The sequence below is a fragment of the Podarcis filfolensis genome (assembly GCF_964270895.1).
Source record: "Podarcis filfolensis genome assembly, chromosome: 9".
Classification (NCBI taxonomy): domain Eukaryota; kingdom Metazoa; phylum Chordata; class Lepidosauria; order Squamata; family Lacertidae; genus Podarcis; species Podarcis filfolensis.
The window spans coordinates 75,235,642-75,257,185 of record NC_139610.1 but is presented as its reverse complement, the minus strand read 5'-3'; the positions used below and the strand labels follow the sequence as shown (position 1 = coordinate 75,257,185).

Sequence of the window (21,544 nt, the reverse complement as noted above, 5' to 3'; positions counted from 1 at the left end):
CTCTCTGCCACCGACTCTCCCCGCTCACGGAACCCTGTTACCTCTTCATCTTCCGACAATCCCCTCTTCCCAGTCTTCTCCTTCTGGCCACTTGTCATCGTCCCATCACCACTCCCCTGGCTCTGAGCCTTCTTCCCCTGGGAGTTCCCTTGGGGGTTCCCTAGCTGGTGTCCCCCCCCCCACTCCTGTTGTCCAACCAGTCCATGACACATTACTGCCTCTAGAGCACAGCCATTCTGACCGCCAGCAATGGACAGCCTCTCTCCTCCATGAATTTGCCCTGCCTCCTTTCAAAGTTGGCGGCCACCGTTGTTTCCTGAGGCAGGGAGTTCCACAGTTTAACTATGTGCTGCGTGAAGGAGTAATAGTAAGTAATAGTAATTTATTATTTGTACCCCACCCATCAAGGTCCGTATAGTTAAAGCTATGGTTTTCCCAGTAGTGATGTATGGAAGTGAGAGCTGGACCATAAAGAAGGCTGATCGCCAAAGAATTGATGCTTTTGAATTATGGTGCTGGAGGAGACTCTTGAGAGTCCCATGGACTGCAAGAAGATCAAACCTCTCCATTCTGAAGGAAATCAGCCCTGAGTGCTCACTGGAAGGACAGATCGTGAAGCTGAGGCTCCAATACTTTGGCCACCTCATGAGAAGAGAAGACTCCCTGGAAAAGACCCTGATGTTGGGAAAGATGGAGGGCACAAGGAGAAGGGGACGACAGAGGACGAGATGGTTGGATAGTGTCTTCGAAGCTACAAACATGAGTCTGAACAAACTGCGGGAGGCAGTGGAAGACAGGAGTGCCTGGCGTGCTCTGGTCCATGGGGTCACGAAGAGTCGGACACGACTAAACGACTAAACAACAACAACAACACCCCACCCATCTGACTGGGTTTCCCCAGCCACTCTGGGTAGCTTCCAACAAAGATTAAAAATACATTAAAACATCAGACATTAAAAACTTCCCTAAACAGGGCTGCCTTCAGATGTCTTCTAAAAGTTAGATAGTTATTTATTTCCTTGACATCTGATGGGAGGGTGTTCCACAGGGCGGGCGCCACCACCGAGAAGGCCCTCTGCCTGGTTCCCTGTAATCTCACTTCTCGCAGCAAGGGAACCACCAGAAGGCCCTCGGAGCTGGACCTCAGTGTCCGGGCAGAACGATGGGGGTGGAGACGCTCCTTCAGATATACTGGACGGAGGCCGTTTGGGGCTTTAACGCTCAGCACCAACACTTTGAATTGTGCTCGGAAACGTCCTGGGAGCCAATGGAGGACTTTCTCTTTTGTGGAAAAGTGGTGGGAGTCTTCAAGTCCTCCAATGGCTTCTACAGCCCCCCCCCAAAAAATGTAGGCTTGAGGGGACACTTACCCATCACCCTGGCTTGCACGACCACCTTGATGGAGACTTTGTCATTGGTCTGGCTGTGCAGCACCATCTCCTCCCGGAGGACCCCTTCTTTGTGGGCGGTGTACTCGCATTTGATGTTGTAACCTGAGGGGTTGGGGGAGACAAGAGAGGCAAGTGTCATCATATAAAACCCCCGCGAGGATCACAGAAACGGCAGACAAAGAGGCAGAGGGAAGCATTTCCTTGACACGGCAGGTCATTAACCCGGGGAACTCCCTGCCACTGTTACGCAGAAGCTCAGTTCAGCTGCAACTCTGCACATGCCCTGGGACTAGGCGACAGCTTTGATTTTGCTTCAGGCAAAAAACGGCAGTGGTACCGCAATGTCAGAAAGGAAGCACGCAGGTATAGAACCCAGGCGCAACTGGCATATATAGTTAAAGGATTGAGTCCTAAGTATTGGCATTGTGGTCAAGAGTTAGGGGTATATGCACATATGTGGTGGGAGTGTATGTGTGTAAAGGAATATTGGAAAAAGATTATAAAGGTTATTTCTGATGTATTTCAGGTTAAGGTAAAGGGGTTAAGAGGAGGTTAAGGGGTGATATGAAAGCCATGTTCAAATATATAAAAGGATGTCACATAGAGGAGGGAGAAAGGTTGTTTTCTGCTGCTCCAGAGAAGCGGACACGGAGCAATGGATCCAAACTACAAGAAAGAAGATTCCACCTAAACATTAGGAAGAACTTCCTGACAGTAAGAGCTGTTCGACAGTGGAATTTGCTGCCAAGGAGTGTGGTGGAGTCTCCTTCTTTGGAGGTCTTTAAGCAGAGGCTTGACAACCATATGTCAGGAGTGCTCTGATGGTGTTTCCTGCTTGGCAGGGGGTTGGACTCGATGGCCCTTGTGGTCTCTTCCAACTCTGTGATTCTATGATTCTAGGTAGAAGTCAATTGAGAAATGCTTAGGTCAGGAATACTGGGGAATAGTAAAATAGAAAGGAAAGAGCCATTCTCTGTTAATAATTCATTCTCGAATTGCCCCCCCTTAAAAATCAAATTGCCCCGCCCCATAGGGCATGTGCCCCACTTGAGAACCACGTATTTATATTGTACCCCTTTCCTCCAAGGAGCTCATGTTGTCATGCATAATTATAATAATGAAGCTGGTGATTATATAATTTTATTACAGTCGTACCTCGGAAGTCAAACGGAATCCGTTCCGGAAGTCCGTTCGACTTCCAAAATGTTCAGAAACCAAAGCACGGTTTATGATTGGCTGCAGGAACCTCCTGCAGCCAATCAGAAGCCCCGTCGGACGTTCGGCTTCCAAAAATAGTTCGCAAACTTGAAATGTCGCTTCCGGGTTGCAACGTTCGAGAGCCAAAACGTTTGAGAACTAAGCTGTTTGAAAACTAAGGTACGTCTGTATTTGTACCCCACCCATCTGACGGGGCTGCCCCAGCCACTCTGGGCAGCTTCCAACATAATATAATAATAATAATAATAACAATAATTTTTTATTTATACCCTGCCCTCCCCAGCCAAGGCCGGGCTCAGAGCGGCTTACAAGCAATAATAAAAACAAGATGAATGATTACAACTTAAAAACAAAAATAAAATACAACATTAAAATAATGGAACGTTAAAATATTAAAATGTAGCCTCATTGCAGGAGGATAAGGAAAAGAAAAAAGAAAGAGAGGGAGGGAATCAAATTGGTTCCAAGCCAAAGGCCAGGCGGAACAACTCTGTCTCACAGGCCCTGCAGAAAGAAATCAGATCCTGCAGGGCCCTGGTCTTATGAGCAGAGTGTTTCCCCAGGCCGGAGCCAGTGTTGAAAAGGCCATGGCTCTGGTTGAAGCCAATCTAACTTCCTTAGGGCCCGGGACCACTAGGGTGTTGTTATTTATGGACCTTGAGGCTCTCCGTGGGGCATACCAGGAGAGGCGGTCCCGTAGGTACGAGGGTCCTAGGCCGTGAAGGGCTTTAAAGGTCAAAAGCAGCACCTTAAATCTGACCCTGTACTCCAGCGGGAGCCAGTGCAGCTGGAAAAGCACTGGGTGAATATGCTCCCATGGCAGAGACCCCGTGAGGAGCCTCGCTGCTGCATTCTGCACCTGCTGGAGTTTCTGGGACAGCTTCAAGGGCAGCCCCGTGTAGAGCGAATTACAGTAGTCAAGCCTGGAGGTGACCGTTGCATGGATCACTGTGGCCAGGTCGGGGCGAAAAAGGAAAGAGACCAACTGCTTGATGCGGCGAAGGTGGAAAAATGTTGCCTTGGCTGTTGCTGTAACTTGCGCCTTCATGGAAAGGGCTATTATTACATAATAATAATAATAATAATAATAATAATAATAATAATAATAATAATAATAATAATTTATTTATACCCTGCCCATCTGGCTGGGCTTCCCCAGCCACTCTGGGCGGCTTCCAACAAAATATTAAAATACAGTAATGCATCAAACATTAAAAGCTTACCTAAACATATATGAAAACACAATGAAACATTAAACAATGGTTTAAACATGGATCTCCCCCCTCCTCACTTAATCCACACAACAACCCTGGGAGGTAGGTGAGGCTCAGAGAGGCAGGGACCGGCCAGAGCTCACACCGAGCAAGCTTCATGTCAGGATTCGAACCCGAGTCTCTTCCCAGGTCCTTGTCTGGCACTCTTAACTGATGCTACAGCGCTCTGGTCAAAGCAGCAGATCCAAAGCGCCAGATCCAACCCCCCCAAATTACAGACCCCGCGTCTTCAGAGAGAGAAAGGGGGGCACCTCTTCTAGCTGATACAGGTGCAAAGCCAGGTGCCTTTCCTAAAAAGCCGCCGAACACTTTTTATAAAATATGCGTGCTAATTCAAGCACTCGCTCCACATAGGCGGGGAGGGGGGCATGATTGGGAATTAAGCCGCCACCAAAAAACCTCCAGAAATACAAAAAAAATGACACACACACCCCTCAAGCTTTTCAGCAGAGCAAAACCTTTTTTATTTTTTTGTCACCGGTAATAATTTCGCTTGACTCAGAGGAAGATAAACACAGTCATTCATCTGGGGAGGGGCGTAATAATTTGGTGCATTCAAGGGGTAGGGGGGAAGGTTTCCAACGATATGGAAAAATGCCTAATTTCCGCACCTGAACAATGACGGGACTCGCTGGGCGTGGGAACAGCGCTTTGAAATTTTTCACAAATGACTCGCCTCCTACGTGTTAAATCGGCAAAGCTGGAGGGGTGTACTTAAAACTATAAGCCATTAAAGAACACATTAATTTGGGGAGCGGGGCAAGGGGTTTGCCTAAAGATAGAGGCAGCTTTCAATAGGTACCTGAGGTCTGGAATACAGGGGTCTTTGGTAGAGGGAAGGATCTCACCATAATGGTTATTACACCTTATACGATGTGGGTTTTTTAATAAACCAAACCTAGCTTTTCCTACTGGCATGTTAAAAAGTCCAGGGAATTTTTTATATTGGGATTAATTGCCTTTGGGCAGCTACCAGGTGTTCAATTTACCCCTACGCTCAAAGAGAGCAGCTCCTTCGTCTCCTTCAAGCCTTCTACTCTCCTCCTGTGTGCTAAACCTTGCACTCATAGGGTATAAGACCCCCTTGCCAGGGGAATTTAAATGGTAATGGGGGTCCTGCAGTCGCCAGCTCACACCAGCCCCCATTTTCCAGGCCAGGGAACCTGGGTGATGGGAATGCATATCATTGCAGAGTTGGAAGGGATCACATTCACCCAGTGCTTTACCAACTGCACTGGCTCCCGGTGGAGTACAGGGTCAGGTTTAAGGTGCTGGTTTTGACCTTTAAGGCCCTATACGGCCTAGGACCCTCGTACCTACGGGACCGCCTCTCCTGGTATGCCCCGCAGAGGACCTTAAGGTCCGCAAATGGCAACACTTTGGAGTTCCCAGGTAGCAAGGTGGTTAGATTGGTCTCAACTAGCGCCAGGGCCTTTTCAGTACTGGCCCCGACTTGGTGGAACGCTCTGTCACAAGAGACCAGGGCCCTGCGGGTCTTGACATCTTTCCGCAGGGCCTGCAAGACAGAGCTGTTCCGCCTGGCCTTTGGTTTGGACTCAGTCTGACCCTTCTGTTTCCCTCCCCTTATGGTCTTGATCTGTGGGCCACTTTTAAAATGAGGCTGCATTTTAAATTGCATTTTAACCTGTATTTTAAACTGGGTGTTTTTTCTCTATTATGTTTTTATAGTAATTTTACTGGTGTTAGCCGCCCTCAGCCCGGCTCTGGCTGGGGAGGGTGGGGTATAAATAAAAATTATTATTATTATCATCATCTAGTCCAAAGTTCTTCCTGCTGTTGAGTCGCAAACATGGGGAAAAAATACACAACTGCAATGTAAGAAAATAAAAAATAAAAACACACAACCAACCTCAACACATTCCACATCCATCACAGCAAGATCTAAAATAAAGACAGCAAACGAACTCTCCTTGCTTGGAGGTTTTTAAACAGAGGTTGGGTGGCCATGCGTCACGGACGCTTTAGCTGAGATTCCTGCATTGCAGGGGGTTGGACTAGATGACGTGGTGCTCCCTTCCAACTTGGTGATTCTATGAAACAAAACACCCCAGCCCAGAAGTCTGCCCTTTGTCATCTTGGTTGTAATCGCAGTTTGCGTAACAAACTCAGTAGCACAGAATTTTGGCTAATAAAGTGGTACCTTGGGTTACAGATGCTTCAGGTTACAGACACTTCAGGTTACAGACTCCACTAACCCAGAAATAGTACCTCGGGTTGAGAACTTTGCTTCAGGATGAGAACAGAAATTGTGCGGCGGCAGCAGGAGGCCCCATAAGCTAAAGTGGTGCTTCAGGTTAAGAACAGTAAGAACGGGCCTCCAGAACGAATTAAGTTCTTAACCAGAGGTACCACTGTACAGTCATACCTTGCGTTACAGACACTTCAGGTTGCGCGTTTTCAGGTTACGGACACACCAAAACCCAGAAGTACCAGAACGGGTTACTTCCAGGTTTCAGTGCTCGCGCATGCACAGAAGCGCTAAATCACGCTTTGCACATGCGCAGAAACACTGAATCACGACCTGCACTTGCACAGACACAGCGCTGCGGGTTGCAAACGCTGCGGGTTGCGAACGTGCCTCCCACACAGATGCAGTTCACAACCCAAGCGTCCACTGTATTGACTTAACAGTCAATATCCTCCTTAAAGAGTGACGCCCAGAACTGGACACGGTACCCCAGAATAGAGTCAGAATACAGAGAGGAACTATTGCTTCCTTTAATCTGGACACTAGACTTCTGCGGATGCAGCCTTTATTCGCAGTAGACTTTTTCTGCCGCATCACACTATTCACTGTCACAAGCCGTAATTACAGCAACATGTCCATCGTTAGGACGGATGGGGTGCCTGCAGAGGAGAATGCACGTATCGCAAGGACACTTACGGGGTGCCCCATTGATGCATCTCGACCCCTTGCTTAGCAAGCCAGAAGGACCCTCCCCACTCTTGGGGGAGCTGGCTGCCAGCCTGGAGCTGTTGCCACCAGGAGGGGTGCCCAACTGCAGCCTTGCGCCATCTCCAAAACGGGCAGGAGTGGATGGAGAAAGGCGTTGCCGCTTGCTGCAAGCCAGCCTTCTGAAAAGGGCAGCGCATCACCGAGAAAAGTATTCCTGGCACGTCCGGAACACTCTGCAGAAGATCAATGCCTTGACTCAAATGCCAGAGGGCTGCCTCTCTGTGCCAATCAGATGTAGCCCTGTGTGGCAGGTGAAATGTACGGCGCACCCTTAATCCATCTCTTGCCGGCCCGGCAGAAGGGGTGGAAATGCATGCGCTTTGTTTTCCTGCTGCAAGAAGCCACAAGGCGGGGGGGGGGGGAGGCAGCCAAGGAAAACTGCAAAGAGATAAAAGGAGCAGCAATGTTTGAATCACTGCATAGTAGAGGTGGAGGGGGCCAGAGGGGGCATCTATTCTAGTCCCACCCCCAGCAGTTTGAGTTTAGGAGTCGGAGGCGGCTCTTCCTTGCTCCCCCTTTCAGAAAAAAGAGGCACACTGCCCAGACTTGCCCCCCCCCCCGGGAGGTTGCCTCTGTGACTTCACCCCCAGAATCACACTCCATTGTCTCTCGAGGCAGACAGATGCCAGCATCTTTACGCTGCATACAGCTAAACCGTGGAACTTGCTGCCACAGGAGGCATTGATGGGCACTGACTTTGTTGTTGTTTAGTCGTTTAGTTGTGTCCGACTCTTTGTGACCCCCTGGACCAGAGCACACGAGGCACTCCTGTCTTCCACTGCCTCCCGCAGCTTGGTCAAACTCATGTTCATAGCTTCGAGAACACTGTCCCACCATCTCGTCCTCTGTCGTCCCCTTCTCCTTGCGCCCTCCATCTTTCCCAACATCAGGGTCTTTTCCAGGGAGTCTTCTCTTCTCATGAGGTGGCCAAAGTACAGTCATACCTCGGTTGAATGTGCTTCAGGTTGAGCGTTTGCAAGTTATGCTCCGCGACAACCTGGAAGTAACAGAGCGTGTTACTTCCGGGTTTAGCCGCTCGCACATGCGCTGACGCTCAAAATGACGTCACGTGCATGCGCAGAAGCGGCAAAACGCGACCCGCGCACGCACAGTCACGTCTTACGTTCTATTCAGGATGCGAACGGGGCTCCGGAACAGAGCCCATTCGCATCCCAAGGTACCACTGTATTGGAGCCTCAGCTTCAGGATCTGTCCTTCCAGTGAGCACTCAGGGCTGATTTCCTTCAGAATGGAGAAGTTTGATCTTCTTGCAGTCCATGGGACTCTCAAGAGTGTCCGACTTGGATGGTTTTAAAAGTGGCTTAAGACACATTCTTGGAAGGGATGGCTACTCACGGCTCCTAGCCATGCTTTGCCCTCCACAGTCCGAGGCGGCAATGCTTCTGAAACCAAAGGAGGAGACAGCGCTCTGGGTTCGAGTCCTGCTTGCGGGTTTCCCACCGGGGCAAGCGCTCAGCCACAGTGAGAACAGGATGCTGGACTACACGGCCCACCGGCCTGATCCAGGAGACCCCTCTTATGTTCTTCAAATGCCTGGAGGGCACCAGGTTGGCGAAGGCTTCTCTGAGCACACCTCTGGCAGCAACTCTTTCAGGGAATGAGAAGCCTGGGAGAGGAGGCTGTGTTTAGCGGCTGTGAGCTGCTGGGTGCATCTCAACATGCCGCCAAATTTCCTGTCATCACAATCCTCTTCCATGTAGCGTATCATTAGTCACTCTCCGAGGCTAAATATAAAAACAAACTCAGGAGTTCCTGGACAGGATCCACCAAACAGACTCATTGCATAGAAGCCAGAAGGCTTCACGATCTTGAATCCTTCTACCCCGTTTGAGTCACGACTGAAGAGAAATCTCCACAAATGGAAGCTTCTCCTGTTTTCTCAACGAATGCATTCTCCCAGCGCAAGACGTCCACTCGTTTTTCTAGGGGGTAATTGGGAAATAAGCAAAGCGGGAATCGGCATATAGGTTAGGGCCGCAATCCAATCAGGATTTTCGGGACATAGCTGGCATCCGGGCAGAATTTTCGGAAGTTAATTAAAATATCGGGGGGGGGGGGGGAGAAACTGGGAGTGTGGCAGCTCATATCGAAAGTGTTGATTTTGGGGGTGAATTTCTGAAAAGTAGCTAAAAAACTTGAATATTTTGCAAAAAAAATAACAACCCTAAACCCCCAAACCCGACAACTTTTGTGTGCGGATTTTTGCTTCTTGAAATATGGCAACCCTAATATACATTGATCTAATCTTTTATCATTTTACACTTTCATGGGGTCCCTTGCAGACATTGCTGCTTGCTTCCTGTACAGGGAAGGGGTTTTTAAAAAGAAAATGTTTAATGCTTTATAATGTTTTTATATGTTTTGGAAACCGCCCAGAGTGGATGGGGCAACCCAGTTAGATGGGTGGGTTATAAATGATAAAATTATTATTATTCTTTCTAAAAAGAAGACCCCAGAAGGGAACCAGCATCCAATATCTGCCCTTTCCACTCATATACTCAACATGACTTGGCTGGAGAAGTGTATTGCAACGTCGAGAGATGCAAAAGTTTCGAAGGAGGGTCGCACCTTGCATCTTGTTTTGTGAAGAGCCGATTATGTAAGGCCCCCCTTTCCACGCAAATCGAATCAAATTCCTCACCCCTTCGTGGGTTACACAGAATAATAGTAACTTTATTATTACCTATACCCTTGCCCATCTGATTGGGTTTCCCCAGCCACTCTGGGCGGCCTCCAGTACATATTTAAAAAGATGCACAGAATCAGAAGGCAGATGGGTTCTGCTTTGCCACACTGGGACCGTGTGTGTTTTTGCGCGTGAAAACAAGGCAAGGCCCCAACAGCTGAATCATTCATTCGGTTTGTTTAAAGGTGGAGGCAAAGACTGAAAAAACAAAGGCACAAAGAACAGAAAATAGAGGTGATCACAACCAGAGGCTGGAAGAAATATGTTCAGAAGAAAGCATTGAGTCTATACTGGCTGGGGCTGATGGGAGTTGTAGTTCAACAACATCAGAAGGGCACCGGGATGGCAAGGGCAGCTTTACACCCTTAGGTAAAGGTAAAGGGACCCCTGACCATTAGGTCCAGTCGCGGACGACTCTGGGGTTGTGGAGCTCATCTCGCTTTACTGGCCGAGGGAGCCGGCGTACAGCTTCCGGGTCATGTGGCCAGCATGACTAAGCCGCTTCTGGCAAACCAGAGCAGCGCACGGAAATGCTGTTTACCCTCCCGCCAGAGTGGTACCTATTTATCTACTTGCACTTTGACATGCTTTCGAACTGCTAGGTTGGCAGGAGCAGGGACCGAGCAATGGGAGCGCATCCCGTCGTGGGGATTCGAACCGCCGACCTGATCGGCAAGTCCTAGGCTCTGTGGTTTAACCCACAGCGCCACTCGCGTCCCCCTTTACACCCTTAAAGGACGATGTATAGCAGGCATCTATCTACCGGCAGATCACTGGACGTCTGCGGTAGATCACTGGCTCCCCCAAAGAAGCTCCACAACTTTGGCTCCCCTAAAAAAACAACTTTTTTAGCTCAACAACTTTTCCCTGCACCCCTAAAAAATGGGGCTTTCCTTCCTAACAAAAACTCAACAACTTTGACCTGAACTCCCAAAAAGGAGGTATATCACTGCCAGTTTTTAGCTCTGTGAGTATAACAGTATCTTGGGAGTTAGCTACCCCTGATGTATGGTATTGCCTTCCCAAATCTGACTGTGCCCCCTCCTCCCTAGATCCAAACAGTCAGCCATTGGCCTCGAAAAAAAATCGCTTCCACCCTCCAGAAAAGGCTACCTGAGCATCTCTTGATGGCTCTTCCAGGTGCAGACAGGAATACAAAGAACTACGCAACAACACAATCCCCTTTGCCTTGTCTGGCGCAAAGCACCAGGTACCCCTAGCTGAGCAAAATGCACAATAAAGCATAAAAATGTAATTTGAGGCTTCGACAAGGACTAGAACCCCCAGGCGCCTTTTATCTGATTTGGCCATCTTTTGTGACTCACACAGCGGAACCGTCATTTTTGAGGCAGCCCTCGTCACAAGGCCTGGCAAATCCAGAACAAGACCTGATAATCTGACAGCGCTGACAGTCTAGTTGTTTTAACCCGTGTGCACTCATCCTGCGCTCCTCTTTTATGGATTTGCTTTTAACCTTTTGCTTTTTGTCTGTTGCTCTAATTGTTCTCTCCGTTTTATGCCCTTTATAAAACAAAGCAGAAAGCTTTACAGTAAAAAGATAGCAAGCGACACAACCCCCTTGCACAAAGCATCAGGTGCCCCTAACTGGGCAAAATGTGCAATTTGCATAACGGCAAAGCCGGCCCCATATATTTTGGCAAGAGAAAATGGAAGGGGAGAGCGAGCGAGAGAAAATTAGCCGAGTGACTGATTACTCCACAGAGATCTGGCAATTCCAGAGGGGCTGGAAGAGCACATCTTGGGCACTTCTGGAATCACAACACATCCAACCTGCCACGGATGATGCAGCCGAAGCCACAGCAAAGATTGCAGAAATGATCTAATTATCCAATTCTGTGCAGAGAGCGGACCTGCACCCTGTTTCTGCCGCTGCAACAGCAGGGAGAGATGCGAGCCGAGCTGTTTTGCCAGCAGCTGCAGAGAGTAAACATGCAAACCGATGACTCATCTTGTCACATTAAAACTAGCGCACCAAAGGGGCCTTCCTTTCACGGCGCACGGCAGGATACCTTGATAATTAGAAGCATCTCAAGGAAATTGGGGTTGGAAAGACACAGTTTTGCAGAGCACAAATCGCTAGATGGCTCTGCATTGCCTCCACAGTTCAAGGCAGGAATGATTCTAAATCCCAATTCCTGGAGATTTCTTCCAGTTTCTTCCCATTCCAGTGGGAAGAAGGGAGAACTGCTATTGTGCTCGGATCCCTCTTGCGGGTTTCCTACGGTTGGCCATTCTGAGAATGGGATGCTGGACTAGATGGGGCCAATGGCCTCTCCAGTAGCCTCTTCTTATGTTCTTATAAAAGGATGTCACATAGAGGAGGGAGAAAGGTTGTTTTCTGCTGCTCCAGAGAAGCGGACACGGAGCAATGGATCCAAACTACAAGAAAGAAGATTCCACCTAAACATTAGGAAGAACTTCCTGACAGTAAGAGCTGTTCGACAGTGGAATTTGCTGCCAAGGAGTGTGGTGGAGTCTCCTTCTTTGGAGGTCTTTAAGCAGAGGCTTGACAACCATATGTCAGGAGTGCTCTGATGGTGTTTCCTGCTTGGCAGGGGGTTGGACTCGATGGCCCTTGTGGTCTCTTCCAACTCTAGGATTCTATGATTCTTAGACCCAAAAGAGTAGTCTTCCCCAACCAGATGTTTGGGGCTGCTACTCTAAGCTGTGCTGGCTGGGGGCGATGGGAGCTATAGCCCCAAACATCTGGAAGGCAGCAGGATGCTACAAAGGAACTTTAATAATAATAATAGTAATAATAGTAATACAATTTTATTTATATCCCGCCCTCCCCAGCCAAAGCCGGCTCAGAGCGGCTAACAACAATAAAAGTAACACAGCATTCTAAAATCAATTCATTCTAAAATCAATTCAAAATCAAATTAATGGCAACAATTGGGCTAGAGTTCTGTGAGGATTACCAAAAGAGGGGGTCAGACTGTGCCTTGGCCAAAGGCCTGGTGAAACACCTCTGTCTTGCAGGCCCTGCGGAAAGATGTCAAGTCCCACAGGGCCCTAGTCTCTTGTGACAGAGCGTTCCACCAGATCGGGGCCATGGCCGAAAAGCCCTGATTCTGGTCGAGGCCAGCCTAACCTCTCTGTGACCCGGGACCTCTGAGATGTTTTTGTTTGAAGACCGTAAGGTCCTCTGTGGGACATACCAGGAGAGGCGCTCCCGTAGTTATGAGGGTCCTAGGCCGTATAGGGCTTTAAAGGTTAAAACCAGCACCTTGAACCTGATCCTGTACTCCACTGGGAGCCAGTGCAGCTGGTATAGCACCGGTGAATGTGATCTCGCAGCGAAGACCCCATAAGGAGTCTCGCTGCAGCATTCTGCACCCGCTGGAGTTTCTGGGACAGCTTCAAGGGCAGCCCCGCGTAGAGCGAATTACAGTAGTCAAGCCTGGAGGTGACCGTCGCGTGGATCACAGTGGCGAGATTGGGGCGAGAGAGGTGTGCCTTCATCAGCCAAATATGGTTCAAGGGACGTCCCGGGTTCCTTAAGTCGCTGACTTAGTTAAATGCACAGCCTGTCCAATCCTGAAGACGAAGGGAGGGGACCAGTACAGACTCACAGAGATGGATCACAGGATTGTAGAGCTGGAAGGGACCCCAAGTGTCATCTAGCCCAACTCCCTGCAATGCAAGAATCACAGTGAAGGAATCTCTGACAGGTGACCATCGAACTTCTAGCACAAGACAGCGAAGTGGGTTCAAATGGCACCGGATGTGGCCTTACTGGGTTGTGTCTCGTTGATGGCATCCATCTCGAGAGAGAGAAACAATGGAGTGCACCTCTGGGGCGCTGTCTCATGAGACCAGGGCCCTGCAGGATCTGATTCCTTTCTGCAGGGCCTGTAAGACAGAAAAGCCAGGGAAGTCCCCAAATAGGGGTCCCATCACAGAAGGAGAAAGGAAAAAGAGGGGAAGGGGGTCAAGTTGATTCCAAGCCAAAGGCCAGGCGGAACAACTCTGTCTTACAGGCCCTGCGGAAATAAATCAGATCCTGCAGGGCCCTGGTCTCATGAGACAGAGCGTTCCACCAGGCTGCGGCCAGGGTTGAAAAGGTTCTGGCTCTGCCTGAGGCTAATCTAACTTCCTTAGGGCCTGGGACCTCTAGGGTGTTGCTATTTATGGACCTTGAGGTCCTCCGTGGGGCATACCGGGAGAGGTGGTCCCATAGGTATGAGGGTCCTAGGCCGTAAAAGGCTTTAAAGGTCAAAACCAGCACCTTAAATCTGACCCTGTACTCCACCGGGAGCCAGTGCAGCTGGAAAAGCACTGGAAAAACAGCATTCTGCACCCGCTGGAGTTTCTGGGACAGCTTCAAGGGCAGCCCCGCGTAGAGCAAATTACAGAAGGCCCTCGGAGCTGGATGGAGGTGGAGATGCACACCTGCTATCCCCACAAACCCCAACCTACACCCTGCTTCAAGCGAGAGATAATCCCAAACAGGAAGACAAGGCTCTTTCTTCCCAGCCAGATTCTGCAGGGCAGCCTGCGCTTCCCAGATCAAACCTCCCTGTTTTCCAACCGGTTGGAGAAAACAAGTGGGCACCTGATCGCTCACATCCATCATCGTGTCCCTTCACCCTGCACAGCTTTCTCAGAGGCTGCATGTTTCCCGCATCCGGTCTCCTGGGGGCACAGCACGCCCAAAATCGTAGGCTTCAACACAGCAACACAACTTCTCACTGAGGAGAAGTAAGAAACCCAGCTGTGTCTCTCTTGCAAAAGAAAGCGAATCTTGTGTTGTTCCTCCCCAGGAAGAGGAATGAGAGAGCAACCCGTAGGACATAATGTCCTGGGGATAACAGTGTTTGCAATGCGGGAGGTTGCAAACCAGGCTGAAAGGCCCCCAAACCTGTTGTGAGCAGAGTCAAGTCTCTTAGGAAGTTGCCTTATAGCCAGGTTGCCTTGGTCTGGAAACCCAGCCTTATGAGGAGCGCTTGAAGGAGCTGGGTATGTTTTGCCTGGAAAAGAGGAGGCTGAGAGGAGATAGAAGAACCATCTTCAAGTATCTCAAGGGAAGATGGAGTGGGGGCAGGTAGGACTCGAACCAGTCAATTCAAGTTACAGTGGTACCTTGGGTTAAGAACTTAATTCGTTCTGGAGGTCCGTTCTTAACCTGAATGAATGAATTTTATTATTACGGTCACAGACCAGTTCCGGGAGGTCACTTACAATATCAGGAAAATCATAAAACACAACAGGAATACATTGAATTGCAATTAGGTACAACAGAGACAATTCAGATATAGCGGCAGTTAAAAAAAACTATATTAAATCTTGATCACTAAAATATAACCTAAAATTATCATTTAAAACCTTAAATCATTTTGGTAGTACAGCTTGTTCCCTAAGCTTTATGGCAGTCGCACAGAATTTGGCCACCCTTAACGCAATCTCCAGATCCTTGTCCTCTACCAGGAGTTTTAGACATTGAAGTTCGGACCCATTTGGAGATTTTTGAATAACAGGAGTGACAAATACCGAGCGTATATCCCCGTAGAAACGGCAGCCTAACAAGACATGAGAGACAGTTTCTACCTCCATCAAGCCGCAGGGGCAGACTTGTTCCACGTCCGGTTTACCCTCGAATCTGCCCTGCAATAAGGCAGATGGCAGCACGTTGAATCCAGCGAGGGCAAATGACTGTCTATATTTGGGTATTGTTCTTAACCTGAAACTGTTCTTAACCTGAAGCACCACTTTAGCTAATGGGGCCTCCTGCTGCCGCCGCCGGAGCACGATTTCTGTTCTCATCCTGAAGCAAAGTTCTTAACCCGAGGCACTATTTCTGGGTGGGCGGAGTCTGTAACCTGAAGCGTCTGTAACCTGAGGTACCACAGTACAAAAAAGGAGATTCCGACAGAACATCAGGAAGAACTTTCAACAGTGAAACAGTTTCCCTAAGAAGAAACAAAAAAATTTTTTTCCTTCCAGTAGCACCTTAAAGACCAACTAAGTTAGTTCCAAGAACTAACTTAGTTGGTCTTTAAGGTGCTACTGGAAGGAATTTTTTTTGTTTGTTTTGACTATGGCAGACCAACACGGCTACCTATCTGTAACTTTCCCTAAGAAGGTGATGGAATCGCCTTGCTTGGAGGATTTTAAGCAGAGGTTGGATGGCCATCTGCCATGGATGCTTGAGCTGAGATTTCTGCACTGCAGGGGGTTGGACTAGATGACCTTTGGGTCCCTTTCAACTCTGAGATTCTATGAGATATGGACATCCTCTTCTTAGAGTGGCCAACCAGATGCCCATTAGGGGAAGCCCGCAAGGAAAATCCAAGAAAAAGAACACTCTCCCCACTTGTGATCCCCAGCATTCCCTCTGACCGAGTCAGACCATTGGTCAGTACTGCCTATACCAGTGGATCCCAGTTCTTTTCAGGGCACCGCCTGCTTGGCTCCATGAACTCATCCCCAGTGCCCTGCTTAATCTTATAAACCGCTCTCAAGTTGCCTCTTGCCTTTTCTGCAAAGCAGAAAGTCCCAGAGAGGAATCACTCCACCTCCTTGGTCATTTTAGTAGCTGTTTCCCAGGTTGCACTGAGCCTTTTTGAGCTACACAACATCCCTTTTGAGGCAAGGCAGCCAGAACTGTACCTTGTATATTCCAAACGCGATTGCAGCACAGATTCGTACAGAGGCAAAGTCAGAACCAAGAGGGGAAACACTGGGGTGTGTGTGTGTGTGTGTGTGTTCAAGAGGATCAATAAAACAGGTGGAAGAAGACTGGAAGAAGTTTAAGGAATATTTGAAAAAATATGTTAATATTTAAATCTTACAACAGCTTTGGAACTGGATTTAGGCTGTAGAGTTAGAAGTAGAAGATAGTGTATTTTAAAACAGTATCATTTGTAAGTGATAAAATGTGAAGATTTTTATGGTTAAAGTAAGTGCGATTAAAAAAATGGTTAGAAATTACAATATATGTAAACTGCTAAAGATGAGGCAAAATGAAAATCAGATAGGGAGGACTTGGGGAAGCCCAGCTAACAAGGTTTAGAAAAAATAAGGATAAGACAAGAATCTGTTTGTAGTGTTTGTTTTTCTGTTTGTGTTGTTTATTTGTGTTATAAAATGATATATTTTTTTGAAATAAAATAAAATAAAACAGGGTTTTCAGGACATAAGGAAGAACATTTTAAGAAACAGAGAATCTCAAGACCGCAGGAAAGGGTCCCCTTCGGATACACTCATCGTCTCGCAGCGCAGAAGGTGACGCAAGGCAGAAAGACCTTACCTTCCGTTGCAGGCGCTATGCTGGTCACGCGGAGATTCAGGTTGGCCAGCTGAGCGGCACAGACATCCTGCCCCAGCCGCTGCACAAAGGGCAGGTGGAAAGTGATCTCGTACTTGTGCAGAATCTTCAAGAACCCAACCTGGAGAAGGAGAAGGGGCAAGAGAACCAAGGTACCACTGTAGTAGTCATAATAATAATAATAATAATTGCACACGAGCATTGCCGCAAACTCAGAAATGACAGGAAAGGGCGGGCACTCCACAAGATGACCCAGAATGCAACCCCCACACAAATCAGGGGGTGTCTAATGCCATTATGATATTGTCAAGTTATACTTCAAATTCCTTTCCTTATACAGTGGTACCTCGGGTTAAGTACTTGATTAGTTCTGGAGGTCCGTTCTTAACCTGAAACTGTTCTTAACCTGAGGTACCACCTTAGCTAATGGGGCCTCCCGCCGCTGCCATGCCACCACCGTATGATTTCTGTTCTCATCCTGAAGCAAAGTTCTTAACCCGAGGTAATATTTATGGGTTAGCAGAGCCTGTAACCTGAAGCATCTGTAACCTGAGGTACCACTGTAATCCCTAGAGTGGAGTCTGCCTTTTTCACAGCCCCCCCACACAGTGGGTCTACATCTTCATCGAGCTATCCACTGGGGCCCCCAAGGTCTCGTTCCTGGTCCATCACCGCCAGTTCAGACCCCATGGGCGAATATGCAAAATTAAGATTAATTACCCTGCATCGCTGTGCCCTCATTGACATGAAACTGCATTTCCTGCTTTTCCACCCATTCGTTCCGTTTGGAGAGGCCCTTCTACAGCTCTCCACAATCTCTTTTTGTTTTAACGGCCCTGAAGAACTCAGCAACAATTTATCCTGACGGACAATGTTTTCAGGGACGCCCACACAGCAGTTGGCTGTCAACCCTCTGCGACTCATGCACACCAATGTTTTGTGCGGCGCCCCCACAAAACACCACCGTCAACAAAACACCATCGTCTCGTACAAATCTGGATTTTACGCATTCCACTGGGTTTTCTTCCTGATTGGATTTTCAGGGGGAAACGGTGAACCGGGATTAAACCGGGGCGTGCAGGTTGCGTTATACAGGACAGCCTTTTGCTGAAGGCCATTAGCAAGAAGTTTACGCCCAGATTTGAGGCCCCTGATGAAACAGGCGGACTGGAAACAGGGTCAGTGTGAGAGCCAGCCTGGGAGGGTATAAGGCCGGCAGCCCTCCCTGCTTGCCTCTGAGCGGAAACAAATCACCCGGTTATGGCAGGTGGAGAGAGCTGGATGCATGGCACATTAGGCGTAATCGCGCAATTACATCCGAAAGGCAGAAATTAGGCATAATTTATATAATTGCTTCGAGCGCAGAGCTTGGCTTCCCAGGGCAAATGATTTGAGGCAGCGAGAAAGGGGATGAAGACGTCTTGGGCTGCGGAAAGACTCACACGGTCCTTTTTAAAAAAAAAAAATGGAACGGCAGGCGATGAGAACACAAAGTACAGTGGAGCCTCCGGATATGAATTAAATTCGTTCCGGGGGTCCGTCCACAACCCGAAAAGTCCGTCAGCAGAGGCGCCGCTTCTGTGCACAAGTGCATCGTGATTGAGCGCTTCTGTGTATGTGCACGGTGTGCAGAGCACTTCTGCACATGTGTGCTGTGCGCAGAGTGCTTCTGCGCATGTGTGCATGGTTTGCTGTGTTCATAAACTGAAAGTTACATTTCCAGAGCGGTACGTAATTAGAGGGTCCACTGTAGTGCCAATGGGAGCTATAGACCTAAATATCTGGAGGGCACCAGGCTGGCAAAGAACGGGCATCTTCAGCCAGGAACCCCCAACGGGGAACCCTGAGGATCATCTAGTCCAACCCCCTGCTCTGCAGAAATATGCAGCTGTCCCTTACAGGGAATCGAACCTGCAACCTTGGCGTTATCAGTACCACGCTCTAACCAACTGAGCTATCCAGACATAGGGTGTTAATCAGACGAAGGCCTGGTTAAGCCAGCCGAAATCTGGTTCCTGCATAAAGAGTCTGGAAACCAAGCCTTTTGAGGAAGGGCTGAGGGAGTCGGGAGTGTTTAGCTTGGAAAAGAGGAAACTGAGACGAGATAGGACAGCCATCTTCAAATGGACCCATGGAAGATGGAGCAAACTGGCTTTCTGCTGCTCCAGAGGACCCAAATCAATGAATTCAAATTACAGTGGTGCCTCGGTTTTCAAACAGCTTAGTTCCCGAACAACTCAGAACCCAAATGCTGCAAACCTGGAAGTAGGTGTTCCGGTTTTCAAACTTTGTCCTGGAAGCCGAACATGCTCCTGAGCTTCCATTTTTCCTGTTGCGCAGGAAATTTGAGTCACCCCCATCCTAATTAAGGCTTATTTGCTCCCGTTTTTACCCTTAAGCAGCAGATTTAAGTCCGTCCCCCCCATCATAATTAAAGCCATCCACTCCTGATTGCAGCGTTCTGAGGTGATTTTCGGTGCTTTTGCTATTTCTTGCGTTTTTGTTTGTGTGGCTTTTTCATTTTTGTGTCTGTGGCTTGTTTTTCGTTTTATGACCGATTGATTGATTGTGTAACTGCGGAAATGGATAAAAGCCCCCCATCCAAACAATGACTATAATCAGCGCAGGTAAGAAAAAAAATAAGTTTAATTAAGTTTAATTATCTACAATACCACCTTATTTATTTTATAGCACAAAACATTTGATTATTGCTTTCATTTTATGGATCAATGGTCTCGTTAAGATAGTAAAATTCATGTTAAATTGCTGTTTTAGGGGTTGTTTTTAAAAGTCTGGAACGGATTCATCCGTTTTGCATTACTTTCTATGGGAAAGTGCGCCTTGGTTTTGGCATGCTTTGGTTTTGGAACGGACTTCCGGGACGGATTAAGTTTGAGAACCAAGGGACCACTGTACAGAAAAGGAGATTCAGACTAAACAGTAGGAAGAACTTTCTGACGGCAAGAGCAGACTGGCAGTGAATGAGACTGACTGCCCGTGGGTGGGTAGAAGGTGGCAGGCTCTCCTTCACTGGAGAAGTTGGCTGGGTATCTGTCCAAGATTCTTTGGCTGTGATTCCTGGATTGAGGGGTTGGAATAGATGTCCGCTGGTGGTCCCTTCTAACTATTTTATGGTTTTATGGCTGGGACCAGGGCGGTTGGGTCCTCCATTTCCTAACAAGCCACTCAAAGCATGTAGAAATAATTATTATTATTATTTATACCCTGCCCTCCCGGCCAGAGCCGGGTTCAGGGTGGCTAACACCAGTAAAATTTAAGTAAAAACATAATAAGAAAAAAAGAAAAAAACAATTTAAAAAAACAGGTTAAAATGCAATTTAAAATGCAGCCTCATTTTAAAAGTCAAAACCATAAGGGGAGAGAAACATAAGGGTCAGACTGAGTCTAAACCAAAGGCCAGGCGGAACAGCTCTGTCTTGCAGGCCCTGCGGAAAGATGTCAAGTCCCGCAGGGCCCTAGTCTCTTGTGCCAGAGCGTTCCACCAAGTTGGGGCCAGTACTGAAAAGGCCCTGGCCCTAGTGGAGACCAATCTAACCACCTTGCGACTTGGGACCTCCAAAATGTTGTCATTTGTGGACCTTAAGGTCCTACACAGGGCAGACCAGGAGAGGCGGTCCCGTAGGTACGTGGGTCCAACGTGGGTCCCAATCAGGGTTGGCGAAACCCTTTCCAGCCCCAGAACCACGTCTTCACATAAGATGCCTCTGCCCCACCCAACAGCGTCATGTGCCCCCACCCCAAAAGTGGCACACCAGGGAATGCTGCCCTTAAGGTACTAAAGCACCCCCCTGCTCTGAGCCAGATGTGGCAACGGCCAGACCTGGAGCAAAAATCTCTCTCTCTCTCCATCACTCTCTCTCTCATGATGCCATATTCATACAGTTTCCTGCTCCAAGTACGAACAAGCAAAGATGAGGACGGCGAAAACTGCTCTGTGAATGTTCCAAAACATTTCCAGCTGCACGTCGGCAGCCGTTAAGCTGCACCAGCCTGGCTGCTTTCGCAGTTTCTTTGATCGCGGAGAGGCCTTAATGTGTTAGCAACGGCGCGCATCAGTAAATGAGATTCGGTGGGAAGCAGATCTGCTTCTGCAGAAACGCCTCCATCCAGGTTGAGAAAGTGGCTGAAGACTAAAAGCAGTTTAATAATGCTAATACTAAGATGTACTTCACAGGCCTTCCCAATAAATGCTTTGCTGCGATAACACTTAGGTCTGCTTAATAAGAGCCTTGATGAAGGGAGCGCTGCACTCAAGCAGCCCAGATCCTGGCCAAGTCAAGTGTCATTTTGCAACCGACGTAGATCACACACTCCATACGGCAAGGGACTCTAGCTCAGTGGGCAGAGCAAGTATCTGGCATGCTGATGGCCCCGGGTTCAGTCCTAGCAGCTCCAGTTAAGACCTCACTTCACTTAAGACCAAGGAGAGCCACTAACACTCAGAGCAGATAAAGTGGGCATGAACAGGCAACATGCTAAATAAACCATAGTTTAGCAAGCCATGGGGGGAGTTCAGAATCTTTCGTTTCGCTTTCGGCAAGCCACAGTTTCCTGTGCTATCGAAACCCAGAGCAATGGCCATCTAACAGTAGTTAGTTAATAGGCTTCAGAAACTGTAAAATGGCACTGGCCTGCTTTAAGCTAACCGCAATTAAGGACAGACTG

At 48.3% G+C, this 21,544-nt stretch overlaps 1 protein-coding gene across 1 annotated transcript in view; it reads right to left on the bottom strand.

Annotated features, from left to right (window-relative positions):
- The window catches only part of ADISSP (adipose secreted signaling protein), a 65,356-nt gene that overhangs the window by 4,456 nt on the left and 39,356 nt on the right, over nucleotides 1-21,544 (bottom strand). Inside the window, exons 4-5 of the mRNA XM_083571983.1 lie at nucleotides 16,841-16,979; nucleotides 1,371-1,493 (exon numbers count right to left, since the gene is read on the bottom strand). Of these exons, the coding sequence (XP_083428109.1) occupies nucleotides 1,371-1,493; nucleotides 16,841-16,979 (262 nt within the window). The remainder of the gene's footprint in view (nucleotides 1-1,370; nucleotides 1,494-16,840; nucleotides 16,980-21,544) is intronic.